Here is a 20978-nt window from a genome sequence, read left to right as displayed (position 1 = left end):
GAGATTTCGTGTTGGAAGTCGCCAACATGCCTTGGCTACGACAAAAGTGCATTTTGTGTCAAAATGGAGCCGGATGGACACAGGAGGGACCTGGGGGCCTCAACTCCATGTGAGGATGAAGAAGGGGCTCTCAGCACTTCAGAAAGCCCTTGGGATGCCAGCAAGCACCCCCGGGAGTCGCAGGATCTGGGTTCAAAGGAGGTGCAAAACGCGGTTGATGCAGCACAACAAATGAAGGTCCCACGCCGCCGGAGAACAACTCAGCGAGTTCAGTGTTGCAGAATGGAGTGCTGGGGACATGGGCCAGGCTGTGCACGAAGGAATTTCGCAAAGAGTGCACAGAGGCCTCAAGAGGCGAAGAAGACGCAGTACACAGGGGTACCGTTGCTCTCGGGGAAGGCAAGGTCTTACCTCCTCCAAATTGCGGCAGCAGGACCTCAGGACATTCTATGTCGATGATGACCACCCTCTGTGTCCTTAGGAGCATGCTCGTCGCTGTGAGAGGAGTCCCAGGGTACCGGTCGTCGTCTTGGAAGGTTCCTGCTCGGAGCAGGGGAGTGACTCTGTCACACCCCGGGAGATTTCATCAGTCCTTCTGGCGCAGGATGAAGACAGGTAGTCCCCAGAGCGTGCACACCGTGGAAACTGTTGCAGTTGCTGACTTGGAGCTGAGGTTGCTGAAGAAAAGTGTCTCTTGTAGACCCTTTGTTGCAGTTACAGCGTTTATTGGAGCAGTAGCCCCGACCGGGGGATTGGTTATCTTATCAGTATGGACCTATCAGGAGGGGTCACTGACGTCACCTGCTGAAACTGGCCACTCAGAGCCCTCCAGAGTGCCCCCACACTTTGAAAATCAAGATGGCTGAAGTCTGGGACACACTGGAGGAGCTCTGAGCACCACCCCTGGGGTGGTGATGGACAGAGGAGTGGTCACTCTCCTTTCCTTTGTCCAGTTTCGCGCCAGAGCAGGGGTGAAGGGCTCCCTGAACCGGTGTAGACTGGTTTATGCAAGGAGGGCACCATCGGTGCCCTACAAAGCATTTCCAGAGGCTGAGGGAGGATCGCCCTCCCCAGCCTGTAACACCTATTTCCAATGGGAGAGGGTCTAACACCCTGCTCTCAGAGGAAATGCTTTGTTCTGCCTTCCTGGGACTGGGCTGCAAAGACTCTAGGAGGGCAGAACCCTGTCTGTGAGGTGGCAGCAGCTGTAGCTGCAGTGAAAGCCTCAGACAGCTGGTTTGGCAGTACTGGGGGTCCATGGTGGAATCCCCAGGATGCACGGAATTGGCTCTCCAATACCAGATTTGGAATGGGGGGACAATTTCATGATCTTAGACATGTTACATGGCCATATTCGCAGTTACCATTGTGAAGCTACATATAAGTATTGACCTCTATGTAGTGCACGCGTGTACTGGCGTCCCCGCACTCACAAAGTCCAGAGAAATGGCCCTGAACTATGTGGGGGCACCTTTGCTGGTGCAAAGGTGCCCTCACACTTAGTAACTTTGCACCTAACCTTCAGCAAGTGAAGGTTAGACATATAGGTGACTTATAAGTTACTTAAGTGCAGCGAAAATGGCTGTGAAATAGTGTGTGCACTATTTCAAGCAGGCTGCAATGGCAGTCCTGTGTGAGGGTTTGTCTGAGCTCCCTATGGGTGGCAAAAGAAATGCTGCAGCACGTATGGATCTCCTGGAACCCTAATGCCCTGGGTACCTAGGTACCATATACTAGGGCCTTATAAGGGGGGGTCCAGTATGCCAATTGAAATTGGTAAATGAAGTCACTGCCACGCAGTGACAAATTGAAAAGCAGAAAGAGCATAAGCACTGAGGTTCTGGTTAGCAGAGCCTCAGTGACACAGTTAGGCACTACACAGGCATACACATTAGGCCACAAACTATGAGCACTGGGGTCCTGGCTAGCAAGATTCCAGTGAGACGGGCAAAACACACTGACATATAGGTTTTTATCTATGAGCAATGGGGTCCTGGCTAGCAGGATCCCAGTGACACAGTAAAACCACACTGCCACACTCACAAACAGGCCAAAAGTGGGGGTAACCATGCTAGAAAGAGGCTACATTCTCACATATATAAAGTGCAGTTTATCAGCAGGAAGAAGTCCATATGAATATACAGACAGGCAAATAATTTAATAGCAATGTGATCAAAACACGTTTCATCTTCTGAGATGCATATACAAGAAACCCTCTCATGCAATACTCTTTGGATTTAGGACTACACAATAGAGGCTGAAACCATGAGGAGCTGATAAGGGATGCAGACCTAATCATAAGTTCCTTAAACCTGATTTGGTAAACAATACTTTTCGTCCGCTATGTAGTTCTGTTTTATGACAACAGAATCTCATTTACTGGCGGATTACTAATTACTGCAGAGCGGAACTAATTCTATGTGTTTTACATAGATGTTCCACTTCACAAGACTGAAGGCATGCAGTTACTTAAAAGTAACATAAGCCTGTTGAACTGAGTAGTTGTTCTTTACAATGATTGTAAGAGGAAGAGATGTTTGCAAGTTATGGCAGCAATATGACACTAGGAATATGTTGCACCTCATGCCACAAACTAGTTACTCCATTCCTCAGAGGCCTTGGGCTAATCCAAAATACAAATATGTGGGCATGGCATCAGAAGTACAAGTTACTTACCTTCACTAACGATATATCTGGTAGACATACTCTAGTTGCAGATTCCTTACCTTAGAATTTCCCTCAGGGGTCAGACTAGATCCAGAGATTTTTCTACGAGCAGTACTCCTACGTGCCGTCAGGTGGCGTCTGTGGACTCTGCGGGAGTCGTTCAGGTCGTGGTTGCCTTGATGGCATCGCAGCCATATACAGGCGCCATCCAGGACTGGAACTGTGTGCTAGCGCTGTGGTAGCAGCAGTTGCTCTGGTAGAATGAGCACGCAAACCCTCAGGGGGTTGCTTTTTCACCAAAGCGTCACAAATTTTTATTTAGAGGACTACCCATCAAGAGATGGTCCTCTTCTGCATGGCCCTTCTTTTCTTTGCACCCACATTACCCACAAAGAGTTGATCATCCACCCAGAAATCTTTGGTACGATTTAGGTAGAACGCCAACGTACTTTTAGGATCCAGGCAGTAGCGTCTCTACTACGCATGAGAGGGATGTTTGGGGGCGTAAAAAGTATGCAAGGTGATTGATTGGCCTATGTGAAAAGGTGTCACCACTTTGGGAAGGAAGGAAGCCCCGGTACAAAGCAACACCTTGTTAGGATGTACTGCTAGGCATAGTGGCTTCGAAGAGGGAGCCGGGAGCTCACTCACTCTGTGAGCAGAGGTGATGGCAATCAGGAAGGCATCTTTAAGGGTCAAGACCAGTAGAGGACAGTTGTGGTGCAGCTCTAAAGGAGCACACATGCGGTATGTGATTGTCTTGTAGGTTCTCATTATCCTAATGAGACTACTGGATTTGGGCGGCAGACTCACCTGGACTGCGGGGGACTGAGTCTGAACCGGCACCATGTGACACCTGTCGGCATAATTCGCGTTTGTTCTGGCTAACTAGCAGTGCCTCATCTCCACCCAAGAATAGGGATGGCTAGGGCAATCAGGCGCATGACATAAATGACTACTCCGGGGAATGGTGGTCACTCAGATTTCATCTGTTTCTCTCAGTTGCATTAGTCTCACATTTGCAAGGACAATCAGAGGCACAGTATAGTTCAATAGGGTTTTATTGAAGTAACTGCATCTCGGATAATAAAGCATGAATTGAAATAACTAGGCCGATGAAGCACAATAAGATTAAAATTGTGACAAGGAGAGCAAAACACAAGAATAACGCTACCATATTGTGACTACAGTTTGTAGAGATAGTTCCTACCTAGGCTATGTTAGCACACAGCATGTTAAGCTCTAATTCTGCCCTTAAGGTTCCCCCTGGGAAGACATCATCCCACATACCTGAGCAAGAGACCTGTAGTCTACATAAGCAGTAGTAGCAATGCAATCAGCATACAGTCGTGGTCATCTGGCTGGAATCTCCCTCTAACGTACATGGGTCAAAGCAGTGTTTTTATAATAAAACAGCTGATGTTCCAAGAAAGTATCCCCACGTAAGAGTGTGTATGTTTCTGTGAACACTGGGGACAAAGTGTACCACTTTTTCCGGCAACCTATCTTACTTCAGCCTTGAGAAAAGCACAGAGAAAGAAATGTCTTTTTTTAAAGAACGTAGTGCTGACCTAGATGAAGAACAGCTAGACAGAGAAAATAAAACAAGACCGCAAATGTGGCTAATGTTAAAATAATACAACAAAGCTAAATAAAACATATCTAGGTTAAAGTGCACAGCGGCAGGCCTAGTTTGCTAAAAAAGGCATGTATAAAACTATAGCTAAAATGACTACACAACATGAGGCCCAAGTTCAAATCCCACTGGGGCACTATGAACGGGATAGGAGGAAACATATGTGTGAGTCCCTTTAGAATCCTCCCACAATGGGCAATTTTAACAGAGAAGGTTGGTCTGGTAGCCTTAAAAAGGCAGAAATGGCAGACAATTAGCCCTTGAAGGTGCCCAGAGCAGAGCCCTGCTAGGCAAGAGAGAGAATAAAGCGGATAACCTCTGAGAAAGGTGCAGAGAAGGGATCAACAGACTTGTTAATAACCTATGCCACAAATTTCTTCCAATGACAGGCGTATTTTGCTTTGTTGGAGGGACGCCTGTCTGCCAAGATAACATTACAGACTTCAGGCGGAAGGTCGAAAGCCATCAACTGCCGCAAGGAGGCAGAGCCTGGACAGGTTTGGGTGAATGACTGTCACTTGCTGCTGTGACAGAAGATCCTCCTGAAGGGGCAGTCTGATCGGAGGATCAATGGCCATGCTCAACAGCTCGGACACCAGACTCGTCGTGCCCAGTCCGGAGCCACCAGGATTACTTGGGCCCGGTCATGCCTGATCTTCTTCAGAACCCAGAAGTGGTATTTGGTAGGAAGGCGTACAGGAGACCTGAGCTCCACTCTTGATGAAAAGTGTTGCAGAGCGAGTGCCACCTTGAAAACTCAACGCACAAAACAGCTGACATTACGCATTCTCTGTGCAGGCAAACACATCTAACCAAGGCTCTCCCCACTGCTAAAAAAAAGTCCTTGCGCCACCTCGGGTTGGAGACGCCATTCGTGATCAACTATGCATCAACAGCTGAGTTTGTCTGCTCTAACATTTAGAGAGCCCCCCAGATGTTGAAATGCCCTGGCGCTCCAACCTTGTCAAGAGGTTCTTCGCTACAACACCACTCCACTCTGCTTGTTGCAGTACCACATGGGCAGTGGTGTTGTCGGTGAACACCTGCACCACTTTACCTTTAAGAGAGGAAAGGAATGCTTTCAATGCAAGTCGGATCACCTGGAGCTCCAAAAGGTTGATGTGGAGCCCGGACTCCGCCGGAGACCAGAGGCCTCTGATTTACACCTCTCCTATGTGGCCGCCCCATTGCAGGAGTGACACTTCTGGGTCTACTGTTAGAGCTGGTTGGGGAAGGGAGAGAGATCTGCCATTGACTCAATGTTGATTCGACAACTATCACTGCAGGTCTTTCGCAGTTCCCTCTGAGATTTGGACCATGTCGGAGAGATTCCCCTGATCCAGCGCCCACTTGAACTTCAGGTCCCACTGCAGAGCTCGCATACGCCATCTGCCATGTTGGACCAGTAGAATGCAGTAGGTCATGAGGCCCAGCAGCCTCAGAGTCATTCTCACCGAAACAAAGGATAAAGGCTGAAACATTGGGATCATAGCCCGAATATCCTAGACTCGCTTTTTGGGAGGATAAGCCCAAAACTGCACTTTATCCAGAACAGCTCAGATGAAAGGGAGCGTCTGACAGGGAGTTAGGTGGGACTTTGGCACGTTTATAGTGAACCACAGAAAATGCAGGAGGTTCACCATATTCTGGAATTAGGAGACAACTTTCTGGGGCGTGTCCACCTTCAACAGCCAGTCGTTGAGGCAGGGGAAGACTCAAACCCCTAACCTGCATTGATGAGCTGCAACCACTACCATCACTTTCGTGAACACCCTGGGGGTGCTGGTAAGGCCAAAGGGAAGCACAGTGAACTGAAAGTGCTCGTGATCTACCACAAATCGCAAGTGGCGTCTGTGGGCCGGCAGGACGGGAATGTGACAATAGGCGTCCTGCAAGTCCAACGCTACCATCCAGTCTCCCAGGATCAGGGCAGAAAGGACCTGAGCTAGGGTTAACATTTTGACCTTCTTCTTGAGGAAGAGATTGAGGAACCGGAGACCTAGGATAGGGCGAAGGCCCTTGTCTTTTTTGGGCACCAGAAAGTAGCGGTAATAACAACCAAGACTTACTTCTGGTGCAGGGACCCTCTCTATGGCTCCCTTGACCAAGAAAGCTGTGACCGCCTCGCGGGGAAGTGCCAAATGATCCTCTGATAGATGATCATATGATGGTGGCGTGGCCGGAGGAAAAGTCTCAAAGGGGAGGGAGTAGCCTCTTTGGACAATTTGTAACACCCACCTATCCATGTGAATGGATTCCCAGTGGGGAAGGTGATGGTGGATCCCATCGGCAAATGGTCCCGAATGTTCAGACAGACTAGGAAGGCTTGGAGGCAGAGGAGGGGGTTGACTCGGTGGACTGCTTGCTGATCCATGAGCTTGTGGGATCCCACGTCTCTGGCAGCACAGAGGCTGTATAACATGCACAGGTTGGTGGCCGGGTGGAAAGGAACGCAGCTGGGTGCCCCTTCTGTAGCCAGGAAAAGGAGCGAAAAGCGGACTGTGGGGGGGGTGAGGAGCAGCTACAAGGCCAAGGGACCGAGCAGTAGCTTGGGAATTCTTAAATCTCTCGAGTGCTGAGTCCGCTTTTTCAGACGGGTGCCATCAAAGGTCATGTCCATCAAGGATTGCTGGACATCCCCTGAAAAGCCAGATGTCCCCAACCAGGCATGGCGCCTCAATGCCACTGTCGAGGCAACTGATCTGCCCAGTGAGTCAGTCGTATCCAGTCCACCACGAATCATGAACTTTGCAGCATCTCTCCCGTCCATAACGGCTCTGGAGAGAAGGGTCTAGGCCTCCTCTGGGACTCGAGGCAGCACTTGCATGACCGTATCCCAGAGAGTATGGGAGTTTTGGCCCAAAAGGAATGCAGTGTTCACTGACTCAGCGCTAGACTGGCGGAAGAAAACATTTTTTCCCGCAAGTTATCCAGTCTTTTTGATTCCCTGTCCGAGGGAGCGATAGGGATTGCGCCACAAATGACAAAGCCTGGATGACAAAGCTCCAAGACGTAGGGTGTTGGGTCAGGAATTTGGGGTCGGTCGGCACAGGCCGATGGCGGCGGGCCACCGTCTATTTCACAGGTGCCCCTGTGCTGGGTTTGGACCAGGTACCCAGAAGGATGTCCATAAGGGCTTCACTTAAGGGAAGGAGGGGTTCCTAATTGGAGGTCCAAGGCTGCAGCACCTTTGTCAGGAGGTTAGTCCTGACCTCCTCAAAAGGAAGCTTGAGGTCCAAAACCTCAGTAGACCTTCTCACCACCATAAAGTATGATCCTACCTTCTCTGTAGCCACGGTAGGGGGAAAAAGCATGCCAGCATCAGGGGAGATGTCTAACCCACTGATGTTGTCCAAATCCTGAACTCAGTCCATGTCAGGGTCAAGCTGGTGTTCTAAAGGGTCCAGCAACCCCTCTACACTATCCCCATATCCGTACCCATAGCAATAGGGGTTAGGATCCACCCTGGGCCCAGGAAAGCCCATGGAAAATGGAATCGGCGTTGAGCGACGCTGTTCCGGCTCCAGGTGGTCGGGGATCAGTATAGGATCGACATTGATTGTGGGCAAAACTGACGTCGGGAGCGTCAACATTTGTTTCAACGCTGGAGAAGGTCACCCTGGAGCAATTGGCATCGGGACGGATCTGGAGGTGCCCTCTGGAGTCGGGCTGAAGTCAACAACTTGGAACCCAAGGGGGGCCCCCACCGACTCCCCTGGGCCCGAAGGCACCGAGGGTTGGTTGGTCTGCTCAAAGATGAGGTGCATGGCCTCATAAAATTGTTTGAGTTGGGCAGGGGTGGCACTGGCTCCCGGGAAGTGAGGGAGGTGCGGAGCTATCTCAGACGGAGGCTCCAAAGACGGAGGCCTGGAGCGTTGACGCTCTTCCCGCGTCGCGTCGTCCAAGAGACGGAGCGAAGTCGAAGAATGTTTGGCCTTCGTCATCTCCTTCTTCTTGTGACCGAACCTTCCAGATGACTTGGACAAGGAGGAGAGGTGATGACTCCGTGGCCGGTCTTCTGACATTACTCTCGAACGACACTAGGAGAGACGCAGAGTTGAGTGTTGGGCCGCCATGAGTTTCTGGGACCGCTACCTGAAATCCTTTGGGTTCATGGCCCAACACTCGGAGCAGGACTTCAGGCCATGGTCCCACTGCAGACACCAGAAGCAGACGAGGTACAGATCTATCACCGACATCATTCAGGGACAGGAGTCGCAGGGCTTGAATCTGGTCTTTCGGCACATCCCTCAACGCACCCAAAACTCGCAAAAAATAATCAACAAAAGTGTTGCAAATAGTCAAAAAATGACTAGGGGTAGCTCTTCTCCGGATCTGCGCGTAGGCTGACGTGAAAAGAAAAGAACTGATGTCAGCGCATAGGGGTAGCACCTATATACGACCGCAATGTCATCACAGCAACCACAATGCCACAACGCCCTCAGAGTGGACTGACACCACCTGATGGCACGTAGGGGTACTGCTCGAAGAAAAATCTCCAGATCCAGTCTGACCCCTAGGGGAAATTCGAAGTTAAGGAATCTGCAACTAGAAGTCTCTATCAGATAGTTTATGTGCTTTGTGCTAAGGCCAGAATACCTTGTTTATCAATATCCACCTCACTGACAATCTCTTCCGTTTCAGGGAGGGCATTAAAGCATGGCTGCTCTAAAAAAAATAATTATACTTCTACGTGAAAGTGTTGTTGTAAAAACTAAATGATGTTGCTCTACGTATCATGTAATATACATTTTTTAAATATAAAATAGCAAAATAAAGAACAAATGGGCAAAAACAAATACAAATTGTGAAATATTTTTGACAGAAAACTTTAGAGGCACATGCCACGAAACGATTTTTTTTGCTTTTTTTGTCTCCTTTTGCGTGTCATCTATTTAAAAATAATGCACATATTTGAAAAAAGATAAATCATACATTCGGTGTAACACAATGAAGCAGATGATATACACACACAATACTTACCATGGCCGTCCTAGACTTGATAAACCAGTCAAATCTGAACTGAGGGGCATTCCGAACACACTGCCTTAGTTCTTCGTACACATTTTCTTTGTCAAAACCCATCTTATGTAACATACAGATGAGGAACCTATCTTCTTCCTCTGTGTAGTTCTTGCCTTTATTTGTGCCATACTGGATGCGAAGCTGATGAAAAGGTGCTTTATACCTTGCAATCTGAAGGAAGAGGAAAAATTGTTAAACACTGCATACTTATACAAAGATTCATAAAATAAGGCCACACATACCCTGCTATTGTTTTTTTTGTGCTTTATAAAAAACTGTACAATGATATATATATATAACATTTCTGGATTTCTTTCCTCCTCCACCCCTCCATTACTCCAGTCAATCTAACTAACAAACTCTCATTATTTCCCGACACTAATCCATCACTAATGCTTGTTGGGTTCCAGAGTAGCGTGCTACTCACCGAAAAGCGCTTCGACACCTCGCCAGGGGTAGTAAGCGCTATATAAATACGATTACAATACAATATATATATTACTTTTTGTTCTACAATAAAGCGAGTGTTTTATAACTCTATACAAATTACTTTTGTGATTAATCTTGCGCATGATAAAGCTTGCACAATTTCACTTGAGCCGTCTGTTAAACAGTTGGGCTCTGTGAAGACTTCTCCAACCTGGACTCATTCTAGCTGCCACATAGTATCTGCATGATAGGGCCACCCTAGCCACTGGCCTACAACTAGAGCGGTCCCACTACGGATGCCTGTTATGATAGTAGGCACCACCCTATTCCTAAGGGGCTTTCCCATTTGCTTTCGCCTGCTCGCACTGCCGAAGGGGTGGCCGACTAGCACCCTGGCCATCACTCCCACCTTGATGCCCGCAGCATTCCCCTACGCGGCTGCACTGGTCCACTGGTACCTGGCCCTTTGATGCGACACTGAATGGTTAAGTGGCACCCTGGTCTTGAGACACTACAGCAAACTGGGGCACAAACCAACCGGGCCCCGGTGGTCACCTATTTCACTACTTATCTGCGCAATGCCTGCCACATCCACCTAATTGCTATTACCCTGCCTTCAACACAGACCCACGTCTAGTGTTTACTCAGCTCCCACATTGCACCAGCTGGCCACTCTGTCTCCTTGGTTAGACTGCTTTTCAGCCCTGACTAAGGTTTGTATGATGGAACCACACATGCCTTAACAACGCAGTCGGAACTACCACTGCGCAGTTTCCATGCATGCCTTTACCACGCATGCCTTTACAACTAATTTTGTTGTAAAAGCATGACTACTAAAGGTATGTGTGGAAAAAGCATGCAAAACGGCATGCGTGGTTCTGTCATGCAACCCCCACTCCCACCAGCCTTGAGACCCAAAACTACCCCCCCTAATTCCTAACCTACCCCACCCCCACCATGAGCCCTAAAAAAAAAAAAAAACTATCCTAACCTCCCACACCGCCCATATAAACTAAAGTACCCTGACCCCTCACCCACCCTAAACCCTAACAAAACTACCCCGACCCCCCCATCCCTGCCTCATTAAACTGAACTAACTGACACCCCCACCTGCCCTGAGCCCTAAAAAAAAAACCCTACCCTAATGCCCCACCCTCCCCCTAAAAAGTAAACTATCTTTACAACTAATTTTGTTGTAAAAGCATGACTACTAAAGGAATGTGTGGAAAAAGCATGCAAAACGGCATGCGTGGTTCTGTCATGCAACCCCCACTCCCACCAGCCTTGAGACCCAAAACTACCCCCCCTAATTCCTAACCTACCCCACCCCCACCAGGAGCCCTAAAAAAAAAAATACTATCCTAACCTCCCACACCGCCCATATAAACTAAAGTACCCTGACCCCTCACCCACCCTAAACCCTAACAAAACTAGCCCGACCCCCCCATCCCTGCCTCATATAACTGAACTACCTGACACCCCCACCTGCCATGAGCCCTAAAAAAACAAAACTACCCTGTAAGGAAATGCCTCCTTGGCATGGTTACCCCCTGACTTTTAGCCTTTGCTGATGCTAAGTTATGATTTGAAAGTGTGCTAGGACCCTGCTAATCAGGCCCCAGTAGTAAGCCTTTTAGTGTGTGTTCCTCATTTATTGCCTGTGTGTGTACAACAAATGCTTAACACTACCCTCTGATAAGCCTACTGCTCGACCACACTACCACAAAATAGTGCATCAGAATTATCTCTTTTTGCCACTATCTTACCTCTAAGGGGAACCCTTGGACTCTGTGCACACTATTTCTTACTTTGAAATAGTATATACAGAGCCAACTTCCTACATACCCTACCCCAAAAAACTAAACTGCCCCAACCACTTCACCTGCCCTAAGCCCTACAAAACAAAAACTATCCCTATCCCGACCCCATAAAACTAAATTACCCTGACCCTAAAAAAAAAAAAAAAAAAATATTACCCTGATCCCCCTACCCCACCCCTAAAAACTAAAGTATACTGACAAACACCACCCACCCTAAGCCCTAAATCCACCCCACCGCTAAAAACTACCCACCAACCCTGCCCCAACCCCAATTACCTCACCATGTCCTCTCCCGATCCTTTCTCCTCTTTCCTCCTCCTGCCCTTCCTTAAACCTTCCCCACTCCTTTAAACATAAACTACCCCACCCCCAAGTACGACCCCCCACCCTAAGCCCTTAAAAAACAAATACCCCCACCCCTTTAAAAAAATATCCCGTCCGACCCCCCCCATCCACCCAAATTCCTTAATGCACCCCCCTTCCCTGTCCCAGACCCACATACCTTACCCCGTCCTCTGCATCTTCTCCCAAACACTGCATGGCTTTTTCTGTACCTTAACCATGCATATGCGTAGTTCAGCACATGTGTGGTTAAGGCACAGAAAAAGCCATATGTTGTTCAGGCAAGCGGACGTTTCCCCTGACTAAGTACCTTCCTGCTGCTGGGGGGTTAACACACAGTCCCTTCTCTCCACAGAGTGGGGCCCCGTCATTCACCACCTCGGCTGTAGCATGCCGGACACCAACAAGGGCAGAACGGATCCTAAAACGGGCAGATTAACTTTTAACAGAACCAACCCTATTGGAGATTGGGCCCCTCCCGTCAATACAGATGAAGTTACTAACAGTGACCCAGACACAGCCTCATCCAGTGACATGTCTGCTTTCATGGGCGAACTAAAGGTGGGATTTCGCACAATGGAGGCTCGCTTCGATACCCTTGCTGGCTGCCATCGCCGAAATGGGTGAGCACCTGGACAGCCAGGGTGTAAGTATTGACGGCGTGGAGGAGAGGACATTAGGCCTAGAGGATGGCGTCACCACCATGCAGGAACTTATAGATAAAATGGAATGGATCCTGAAACAAGGTGCAATTAAATAAGAGGATTTGGAGGCCCTGTCCTGGAGCATTGCCAGCTTTGCGGAGACCACCAATAGGGGCCTATTTGACGGCTTCATGAAGAACGCCCCTACGACCTTTTTTACGGTTCCAACTTCTTCACTTTCGCTGTGGAATGTGCCCATCACTCTTTGGAACCCCGGTCTCCTCAGGGCACCGCATCCTGCTATCTCATCACTCGTCTTCTTAATTATAAAGACAGAGACAGCACCCTCCCAGGAACAGGGCCCACTCCACTACCTCCAGCTCGCTTTACCATAACTTTACACCCACAGTGCAAGAGGCCAGTCGGAAATTCAGCGATGCTAAGAAAACTGGGCTTGCAATATGTCATGGTAGGATGCTGGCTCTGTATATATAATATCAAAATGAGATGTAGTGTGCACAGAGTCCCGGGGTTCCCCAGAGGCTTAACAGAGGCGACCTAGATAATACTAATGCTCTTTTTTCTGGTAGTGTGGTCGAGCAGTTAGGTGTATCAGAGGGTAGTGCAAAGCATTTGTTGTACACACACAGACAATAAATGATAAACACACTCAATGACTAACTCCAGGCCAATTGTTTTTATATGGCAAACATATATTTTGTTACTTCATTTCTAGAACCACAAGATTCAAGTTGCAGGTAAGTGCATTTGCAAGTAACTATCCAACAGATGTATCAGTACCACTTTGTTTCAATTTGGCAAGTTCAACGGTTTTCAAATAAATAGCAGTAATCTGTTTTAAAAGTTGACAGAGTGCAATTTTCAGAAACAGTTTTAGGGAGAGGAAAAGTAAGCACAGTTTCAAGGTAAGTACAAGACTTACACTTCCAGTCTCTGCGGGTTAGGATGTCCACAGTTTGGGGTTCAAGTTAACCCCAACACCCACCACCAGCAACACGCGGCCGGAGGGGTGCAGAGGTCAAAGTTGAGGTATGTAAGAAGTTGGCTCTGTATATACTATCTCAAAGTGAGAGATGGTGTACACAGAGTCCAAGGGTTCCCCTTAGAGGTTGATAGTGGCAAAAAGAGATCATTCTAATGCTCTATTTTGTGGTAGTGTGGTCGAGCAGTAGGCTTATCAGAGGGTAGTGTTAAGCATTTGTTGTACACACACAGGCAATAAATGAGGAACACACACTCAAAGACAATTCCAGGCCAATAGGCTTTTATATAGAAAAATATATTTTCTTAGTTTATTTTAAGAACCACAGGTTCAAGATTTACAAACAATACTTTAAATGAAAGGTATTTCACTTAGGAACTTTAGGAACTTTGAATTAGCAAAATAGCATATACAGTTTCCACACAAATGGCAATAAGCTATTTTAAAACTGGACACACTGCAATTTTCAACAGTTCCTGGGGGAGGTAAGTGTTTGTTAGTTTTGCAGGTAAGTAAACCACCTACAGAGTTCAAAGTTGGGTCCAAGGTAGCCCACCGTTGGGGGTTCAGGGCAACCCCAAAGTTACCACACCAGCAGCTCAGGACCGGTCAGGTGCAGAGGTCAATGTGGTGCCCAAAACACATAGGCTTCAATGGAGAAGGGGGTGCCCCGGTTCCAGTCTGCCAGCAGGTAAGTACCCGTGTCTTCCGAGGGCAGACCAGGGGGGTTTTGTAGGGCACCGGGGGGGACACAAGTCAGCACAAAAAGTACACCCTCAGTGGCACGGGGGTGGCCGGGTGCAGAGTGCAAACAGGCGTCGGGTTTGCAATAGGTTTCAATGTGAGACCCAGGGGTCTCTTCAGCGAAGCAGGCAGGCAAGGGGGGGCTCCTCGGGGTAGCCACCACCTGGGCAAGGGAGAGGGCCACCTGGGGGGTCGCTCCTGCACTGGAGGTCGGATCCTTCAGGTCCTGGGGGCAGCGGGTGCGGTGTCCTTACCAGGCGTCGGGTTCTTAGATGCAGGCAGTCGCGGTCAGGGGGAGCCTCTGGATTCCCTCTGCAGGCGTCGCTGTGGGGGCTCAGAGGGGTCAACTCTGGCTACTCACGGGCTCGCAGTCGCCGGGGAGTCCTCCCTGTAGTGTTGTTTCTCCACAAGTCGAGCCGGGGGCGTCGGGTGCAGAGTGCAAAGTCTCACGCTTCCGGCGGGAAACGTGTGTTCTTTAAAAGTTGCTTCTTTGTTGCAAAGATGATTTCTTCTTTGGAGCAGAGCTGCTGTCCTCTGGAGTTCTTGGTCCTTTTAGATGCAGGGTAGTCCTCTGAGGCTTCAGAGGTCGCTGGACCCTGTGGAACGCGTCGCTGTTGCAGTTTTTCTTGAAGTGGGGAGACAGGCCGGTAGAGCTGGGGCCAAAGCAGTTGGTGTCTCAGTCTTCTCTGCAGGGCTTTCAGGTCAGCAGTCCTTCTTCGTCTTAAGTTGCAGGAATCTATCTGGCTGGGTCCTGGTAGCCCCTAAATACTCGATTTAGGGGTGTGTTTAGGTCTGGGGGGTTAGTAGCCAATGGCTACTAGCCCTGAGGGTGGCTACACCCTCTTTGTGCCTCCTCCCTGAGGGGAGGGGGGCACATCCCTAATCCTATTGGGGGAATCCTCCATCTGCAAGATGGAGGATTTCTAAAAGTCAGAGTCACCTCAGCTCAGGACACCTTAGGGGCTGTCCTGACTGGCCAGTGACTCCTCCTTGTTTTTCTCATTATCTCCTCCGGCCTTGCCGCCAAAAGTGGGGCCGTGGCCGGAGGGGGGCGGGCAACTCCACTAGCTTGAGTGCCCTGGGGTGCTGTAACAAAGGGGGTGAGCCTTTGAGGCTCACCTCCAGGTGTTACAGTGCCTGCAGGGGGAGGTGAGAGGCATCTCCACCCAGTACAGGCTTTGTTACTAGCCACAGAGTGACAAAGGCCCTCTCCCCATGTGGTCAGCAACATGTCTGGTGTGTGGCAGGATGCTAAAACTAGTCAGCCCACACTGGTAGTCAGGTATGGTTTCAGGGGGCATCTCAAGATGCCCTCTGGGGTGTATTTTACAATAAAATGTACACTGGCATCAGTGTGCATTTATTGTGCTGAGAAGTTTGATACCAAACTTCCCAGTTTTCAGTGTAGCCATTATGGTGCTGTGGAGTTTGTGCATGACAGACTCCCAGACCATATACTCTTATGGCTACCCTGCACTTACAATGTCTAAGGTTTTGCTTAGACACTGTAGGGGCACAGTGCTCATGCACTTATGCCCTCACCTATGGTATAGTACTCCCTGCCTTAGGCCTGTAAGGCATACTAGAGGGGTGACTTATCTATGCCATAGGCAGTGTGAGGTCGGCATGGTACCCTGAGGGGAGTGCCATGTCAACTTAGTCATTTTATCCCCACCAGCACACACAAGCTAGCAAGCAGTGTGTCTGTGCTGAGTGAGGGGTCCCCAGGGTGGCATACGATATGCTGCAGCCCTTAGAGACCTTCCCTGGCATCAGGGCCCTTGGTACCAGGGGTACCAGTTACAAGGGACTTATCTGGATGCCAGGGTGTGCCAATTGTGGAAACAAAAGTACAGGTTAGGGAAAGAACACTGGTGCTGGGGCCTGGTTAGCAGGCCTCAGCACACTTTCAAATCATAACTTGGCATCAGCAAAGGCAAAAAGTCAGGGGGTAACCGTGCCAAGGAGGCATTTCCTTACAACACACACAAACACACACCCGACCCGACCTGGAGAATTCTCAAGAATTTTGCAACAAAGTAGCCAAACACTTTGAAAGCAAAATTCTAAACATTCATGCAAACTTTACCTCCTATGAGGGAAAGGCAGATTTCTCTATCACACCACAATTAGACTCCAAACTAGCCATCACATGCTATCTAAGTTCCAAACTCCCTCCCAGGATAGTATTAGTAAACTGATTTTGGAAATCAAGTCGGGCTCCCCTTTGGACCCCTGTCCTCCTGCTTTTCTCCAATTGGTTCTCGATTTGGTCGCCCCCATTTTAGTTCCTATCTTTCAGGAAATTATTATTTCAGGCATTTTTCCTGATGTATGGAAAGAGACCGTTGTGATCCCCCTCAAGAAAAAGCAAACTGGAAACAGTCAAGGTCTAAATAATCTATGTCCTATTGCTCTGCTTCCTTTTCTGGTAAAGATCTTTGCAAAGATCAATAATAAAGAATTGGTAATTTTTTTTGCTAGAATCAGTAGGGTTAGATGTCTCTAGGAAATGTTTAGGAAATCACACTGCACAGAATCTGCTCTTATCTACTCCTCTGACTCTATTCGTAGAATGGTGGACGAGGGCCAGGGGGCCTATTTGATCTTATTGGATTTATCTGCGGCCTTCAACACCATTTCACCTCATATTCTTCTTGCACGTTTATATCAGGCAGGTCTCAGAGAACAAGCCCTTAAGCTCCAGGAATCCTTTTTAACCAATAGGTGGACGACGGTTAGTTGTGGAGATTTCAGATCTCCTGCCTACCTTCTGCCCTGTGGCTGCCGCAGGGCTCTTCACTCAGTCCCACCCTATTTAATGTGTATGTCGCCCCTTTGGCCGAGATAATACGTTCCTTTGGATTTATCCTGACTTCTTATGCAGATAATACGCAACTGATCATCCCACTTAACAAGAATGGGGTGGAAGTGGCGGCCCGTTTCATCAATTGCATGCAAGCAGTTAACAACTGGATGAAGTCTAACTGGCTGAAATTGAACTGCGATAAAACTGAGATTGTCTGTTTTGGAAACGGTAGGGAGCAGTGGAACCCGCAGTGGTGGCCCAAAGACTGGTGGTTCCTGATCCTGTTACCACCACGAGAAATTTAGGAATTATTTTTGATGATTGCCTATCCTTCAAAAACAGGTTAACCATACGGTAAAATCCTGCATGTGGATTTTGAAAAAGCTAAAAAAAGTTTTTACATATCTTCAAAGACAATGGAAAATTACAGTCATTCTAGCTCTTGTTATGTCTAAAGTTGACTACTGTAACACGTTATTACTTGACCTGGATAAAGGATCCCTGAATAAACTTCAGTTGATACAAAACACGGCCGCCAGATTGATCCTGAACCTTCCACGATCGGCATCTGTTAGAGATAGCTGAAAATATCTACATTGGCTCCCCGTGGCCCAGCGGATTATTTTCAAAACTCTTTGTATGACCCACAAAGCCGCTCATGGGATCGGCTCTAAATATTTGTCCTCCAAACTGTACTGTTACAGACCAAAGAGACATTTACGGTCAGCTGGAACTTACAACATTCAGATTCCCCGTACCTTTAAGGCGAAATGGGGCGATAAAGCCTTAACAGTAGCCGCTGCAAAGTGTTGGAACTCGCTCCCTCTGGAATTAAGAAAGGAGCACAATTACTCAACTTTCAGAAAATTGGTTAAGACGTGGCTTTTTCCACGCTAGGCATTGACCTGGCCTACCCTTCTCTCTTTAGTGCGTGCACACATTCACCTTAGTTAGCGCTTCAATGCCCTCGGGCCGGAACGCGCTCTATAAATACTATATACATACATACATACACACACACAGTCAATAAATGAGGCACACACTCAATGAATGACTCAAGCCCAATGTATTTATATTGGAAAAATATAATTTGTTACTGTATTTCTAGAATCAAAAGGATCTTGTTGGAGGTAAGTACATTTGCAAGTAAGTATCAATAGCACTTTGTTTAGATTTGGCAACAAAAACGGTTTACAGGCAAGTAACACTTTTCACTTTTAAAAGTTAACACAGTGCAATTTTCAGAACAGTCCTGGGAGGTTCTGTCTCTGGGAGTTAGGATGTCCACTGGTCAGGGTTCAGGATGACCCCAAACTTACACTACCAGCAACACAGGGCTGGGAGGGTGCAGAGGTCACAGGGGCGGCCAAGTGCAAACACAGCGCCAGGCTCCCAATGCTTTCCAATGCAGGGGGTTCGGGGGTCACAGAGATGCTGCAAGCTAAGTCCAGGGGGTCAGTTTAGGAAAACCATAGGATGGACAAGTAGGAGGGCCGCCTGCTGGATGTGCCTGGACCGGTGGTCGGATTTTCCAAGGCCAGGGGACTGCAGGTGCAGAGGTACCTTTGGGTGTCGGGTATCTTCATCCAGTTATCTCGCGGTCAGGGGGTCCTTCGGATTTAGGATGCAGGCGTCGTCGTGTTGGACCGGAGGGGTCAACCCAGGTTGGACACCAGGTCAGAATCGCCCAGGGACCAGCTCTAGTCGGTTGAGCCGTGGGCGTTGGGTGCAGAGTGAGCAGGACTCACAGATCCAGGGCGGTTCTGGAGTCTTTTGTTGGAGTTTCTTTTTGGACAGGGACGCTGTCCACGGGAGATCTTGGTCCTCTGGGGTACCTGCAGTCCTCTTGGGGCTTTTAAGAGGTCGCTGGTCCTGCAGGATGCATCGCCTTCTTGTAGCAGGGCTTCAAAAGCTGGAGACAGGCATGTAGGGATGGGGCCAAGTCAGTTGGTGTCTTCAGTCTTCTCTGCTGGGGGTCAGCTTAGCAGTCCTTCTTTCTTCTTGTCTTCTTCTTGGGGTCTCCAGGAATCTTACAAGCTAGGTTCAGGGGAGCCCTTAAATCCTTGAGTAATTTGGGGCGTTACAGGGGTCAGAGGGCAGTAGACAATTGGTACTGTCCCTGAGGGTGACTGCACCCTTCCAGTGTCCACTCTCGTTGGGGAGGGGGACACAGACCTAACCCTATTGGTCTCTCTCCTCCAAACCAAGATGCAGGATTTTTCAAGGAGGTCACTTCAGCTCTGGACAACTTAAGGGTGGTCCTAGCTGAAGTGGTCACTCCTCGTTTTCCCTAATTTTCCTGCTGGACTTGCCACTAAAGGTGGGGCTTTGTCCAGGGGGAGAGGAGGGGGATCTTTACTAGCTGGAGTGCCCTGCAGCACTATAAGAAGAGGCCTGAGCCTTTGAAGCTCACTGCCAGGTGTAACAGTTCCTGCAAGGGGGGGGGGGGTGAAGAACCTCCACCCAGTGCAGGCTTTGCTTCTGGCCACAGAGAGCACAAAGGCTCTCATCCTATGTGGTCAGAAACTCGTCTGGAAGTGGCAGGCTGGCACAGACCGGTCAGTCTTGCACTAGAAGTTTGACTAAAATACAAGGGGCATCTCATAGATACCCTCAGGGTGCACTTTTCAATAAATCCATTACTGGCATCAGTGTGGGTTTATTGTGCGGTGCAGTTTGACACTAAACTTCCCACACTTCAGAGAAGCCATTACTGAGCTGTGGAGTTCGTAATGACAAACTCCCAGCCGATATACTCAGTATGGCCATACTGCACTTACAATGTCTAAGAATGGACTTAGACACTGTAGGGGCATATTGCTCATTCAGCTATGCCCCCCACCTCTGGTATAGTGCACCCTGCCTTAGGGCAGTAAGTCCTGCCAGAGGGGTGACTTATCTATGCCACAGACAGTGGCACTTTTTCTCCCCACCAGCACACACAACTGCAATAGCAGTGTGTATGTGCTTGGTGAGGGGTCCCTCAGGGTGGCATGATACATGCTGCAGCTCTTGGGGACCTTCCCTGGTCAAAGGGCCCTTGGTACCAGGTGCACCTTTTATAAAGGACTTAACTGTGTGGCAGGGGTGTGCCAACTGTGGGAACAATGGTACAGTTTTTGTAAAAGAACACTGGTAAGCAAGATCCCAGCACACAGGATGAGTTGGACCTTCTCGAAGACCGTCTTGCGAAACGTGGACTGAGACCTATTATGATCAGCAGAATCATGACCTTAAATACAACACCGACTGCTTCCGTCTGAGTTAACGGTCGGACTACCCGATCATTCCCGCTTTACCGAGGCACTCGGCAGGGTTGCCCGTTGTCACCCCCCTTCTTTTTGCCCTTGCAGTTGAACCCTTGGCTAGCTTTCTTTGATTATTCCCCAAGATCAAAGGCATCCCACTCAGCAGAGAAGAACACAAAATCCTCCTCTATGCCGATGACCTCCTCCTTGCTTTAACAGAACCAGACACTTCCCTCCCCGCTATGGTCCATGCCCTTCACGCATACAAACAGGTCTCTGGTTACAAAATTAATCAGGCTAAATCCCACATGTTCAGCCTCACCCTAACTCCACTACATCTTCAATGCTAGCAGGTGCTCACTCCCTTTCAATGGTCCTCACACTCAATACAATACCTAGAACTCACCATGACAAACTCTCTGACCACGTGGACTAAAGTCAACTGGTCACACTACTGTGAGTAAATTTTCGAAGATCTTTGAAGATGGCGGCCTCTCCAGATCTCCTGGATGAGAGGCATTAACATTATAAAAATTAATGTTCTTTCCTGACTCCTGTACCTCTCCCAATCATTGCCCACCCCTAACCCTTCTAATGACATCAAATGGCTG

The 20978-nt window shown here is 48.7% G+C and overlaps 1 protein-coding gene across 2 annotated transcripts in view; it reads right to left on the bottom strand.

Moving 5' to 3' along the window:
* LOC138262082 (probable global transcription activator SNF2L1) overlaps positions 1–20978 on the bottom strand; it is a 1420807-nt gene that overhangs the window by 194556 nt on the left and 1205273 nt on the right. For both annotated transcript variants that reach the window (XM_069211817.1, XM_069211826.1), the window contains exon 22: positions 9287–9499. In XM_069211817.1, coding sequence (XP_069067918.1) covers positions 9287–9499 — 213 coding nt within the window. The remainder of the gene's footprint in view (positions 1–9286; positions 9500–20978) is intronic.

The sequence above is a fragment of the Pleurodeles waltl genome, chromosome 2_1 (genome assembly GCF_031143425.1).
Source record: "Pleurodeles waltl isolate 20211129_DDA chromosome 2_1, aPleWal1.hap1.20221129, whole genome shotgun sequence".
In the NCBI taxonomy this organism is placed as follows: Eukaryota; Metazoa; Chordata; class Amphibia; order Caudata; family Salamandridae; genus Pleurodeles; species Pleurodeles waltl.
This window is presented reverse-complemented; position numbering and strand designations above follow the sequence as displayed.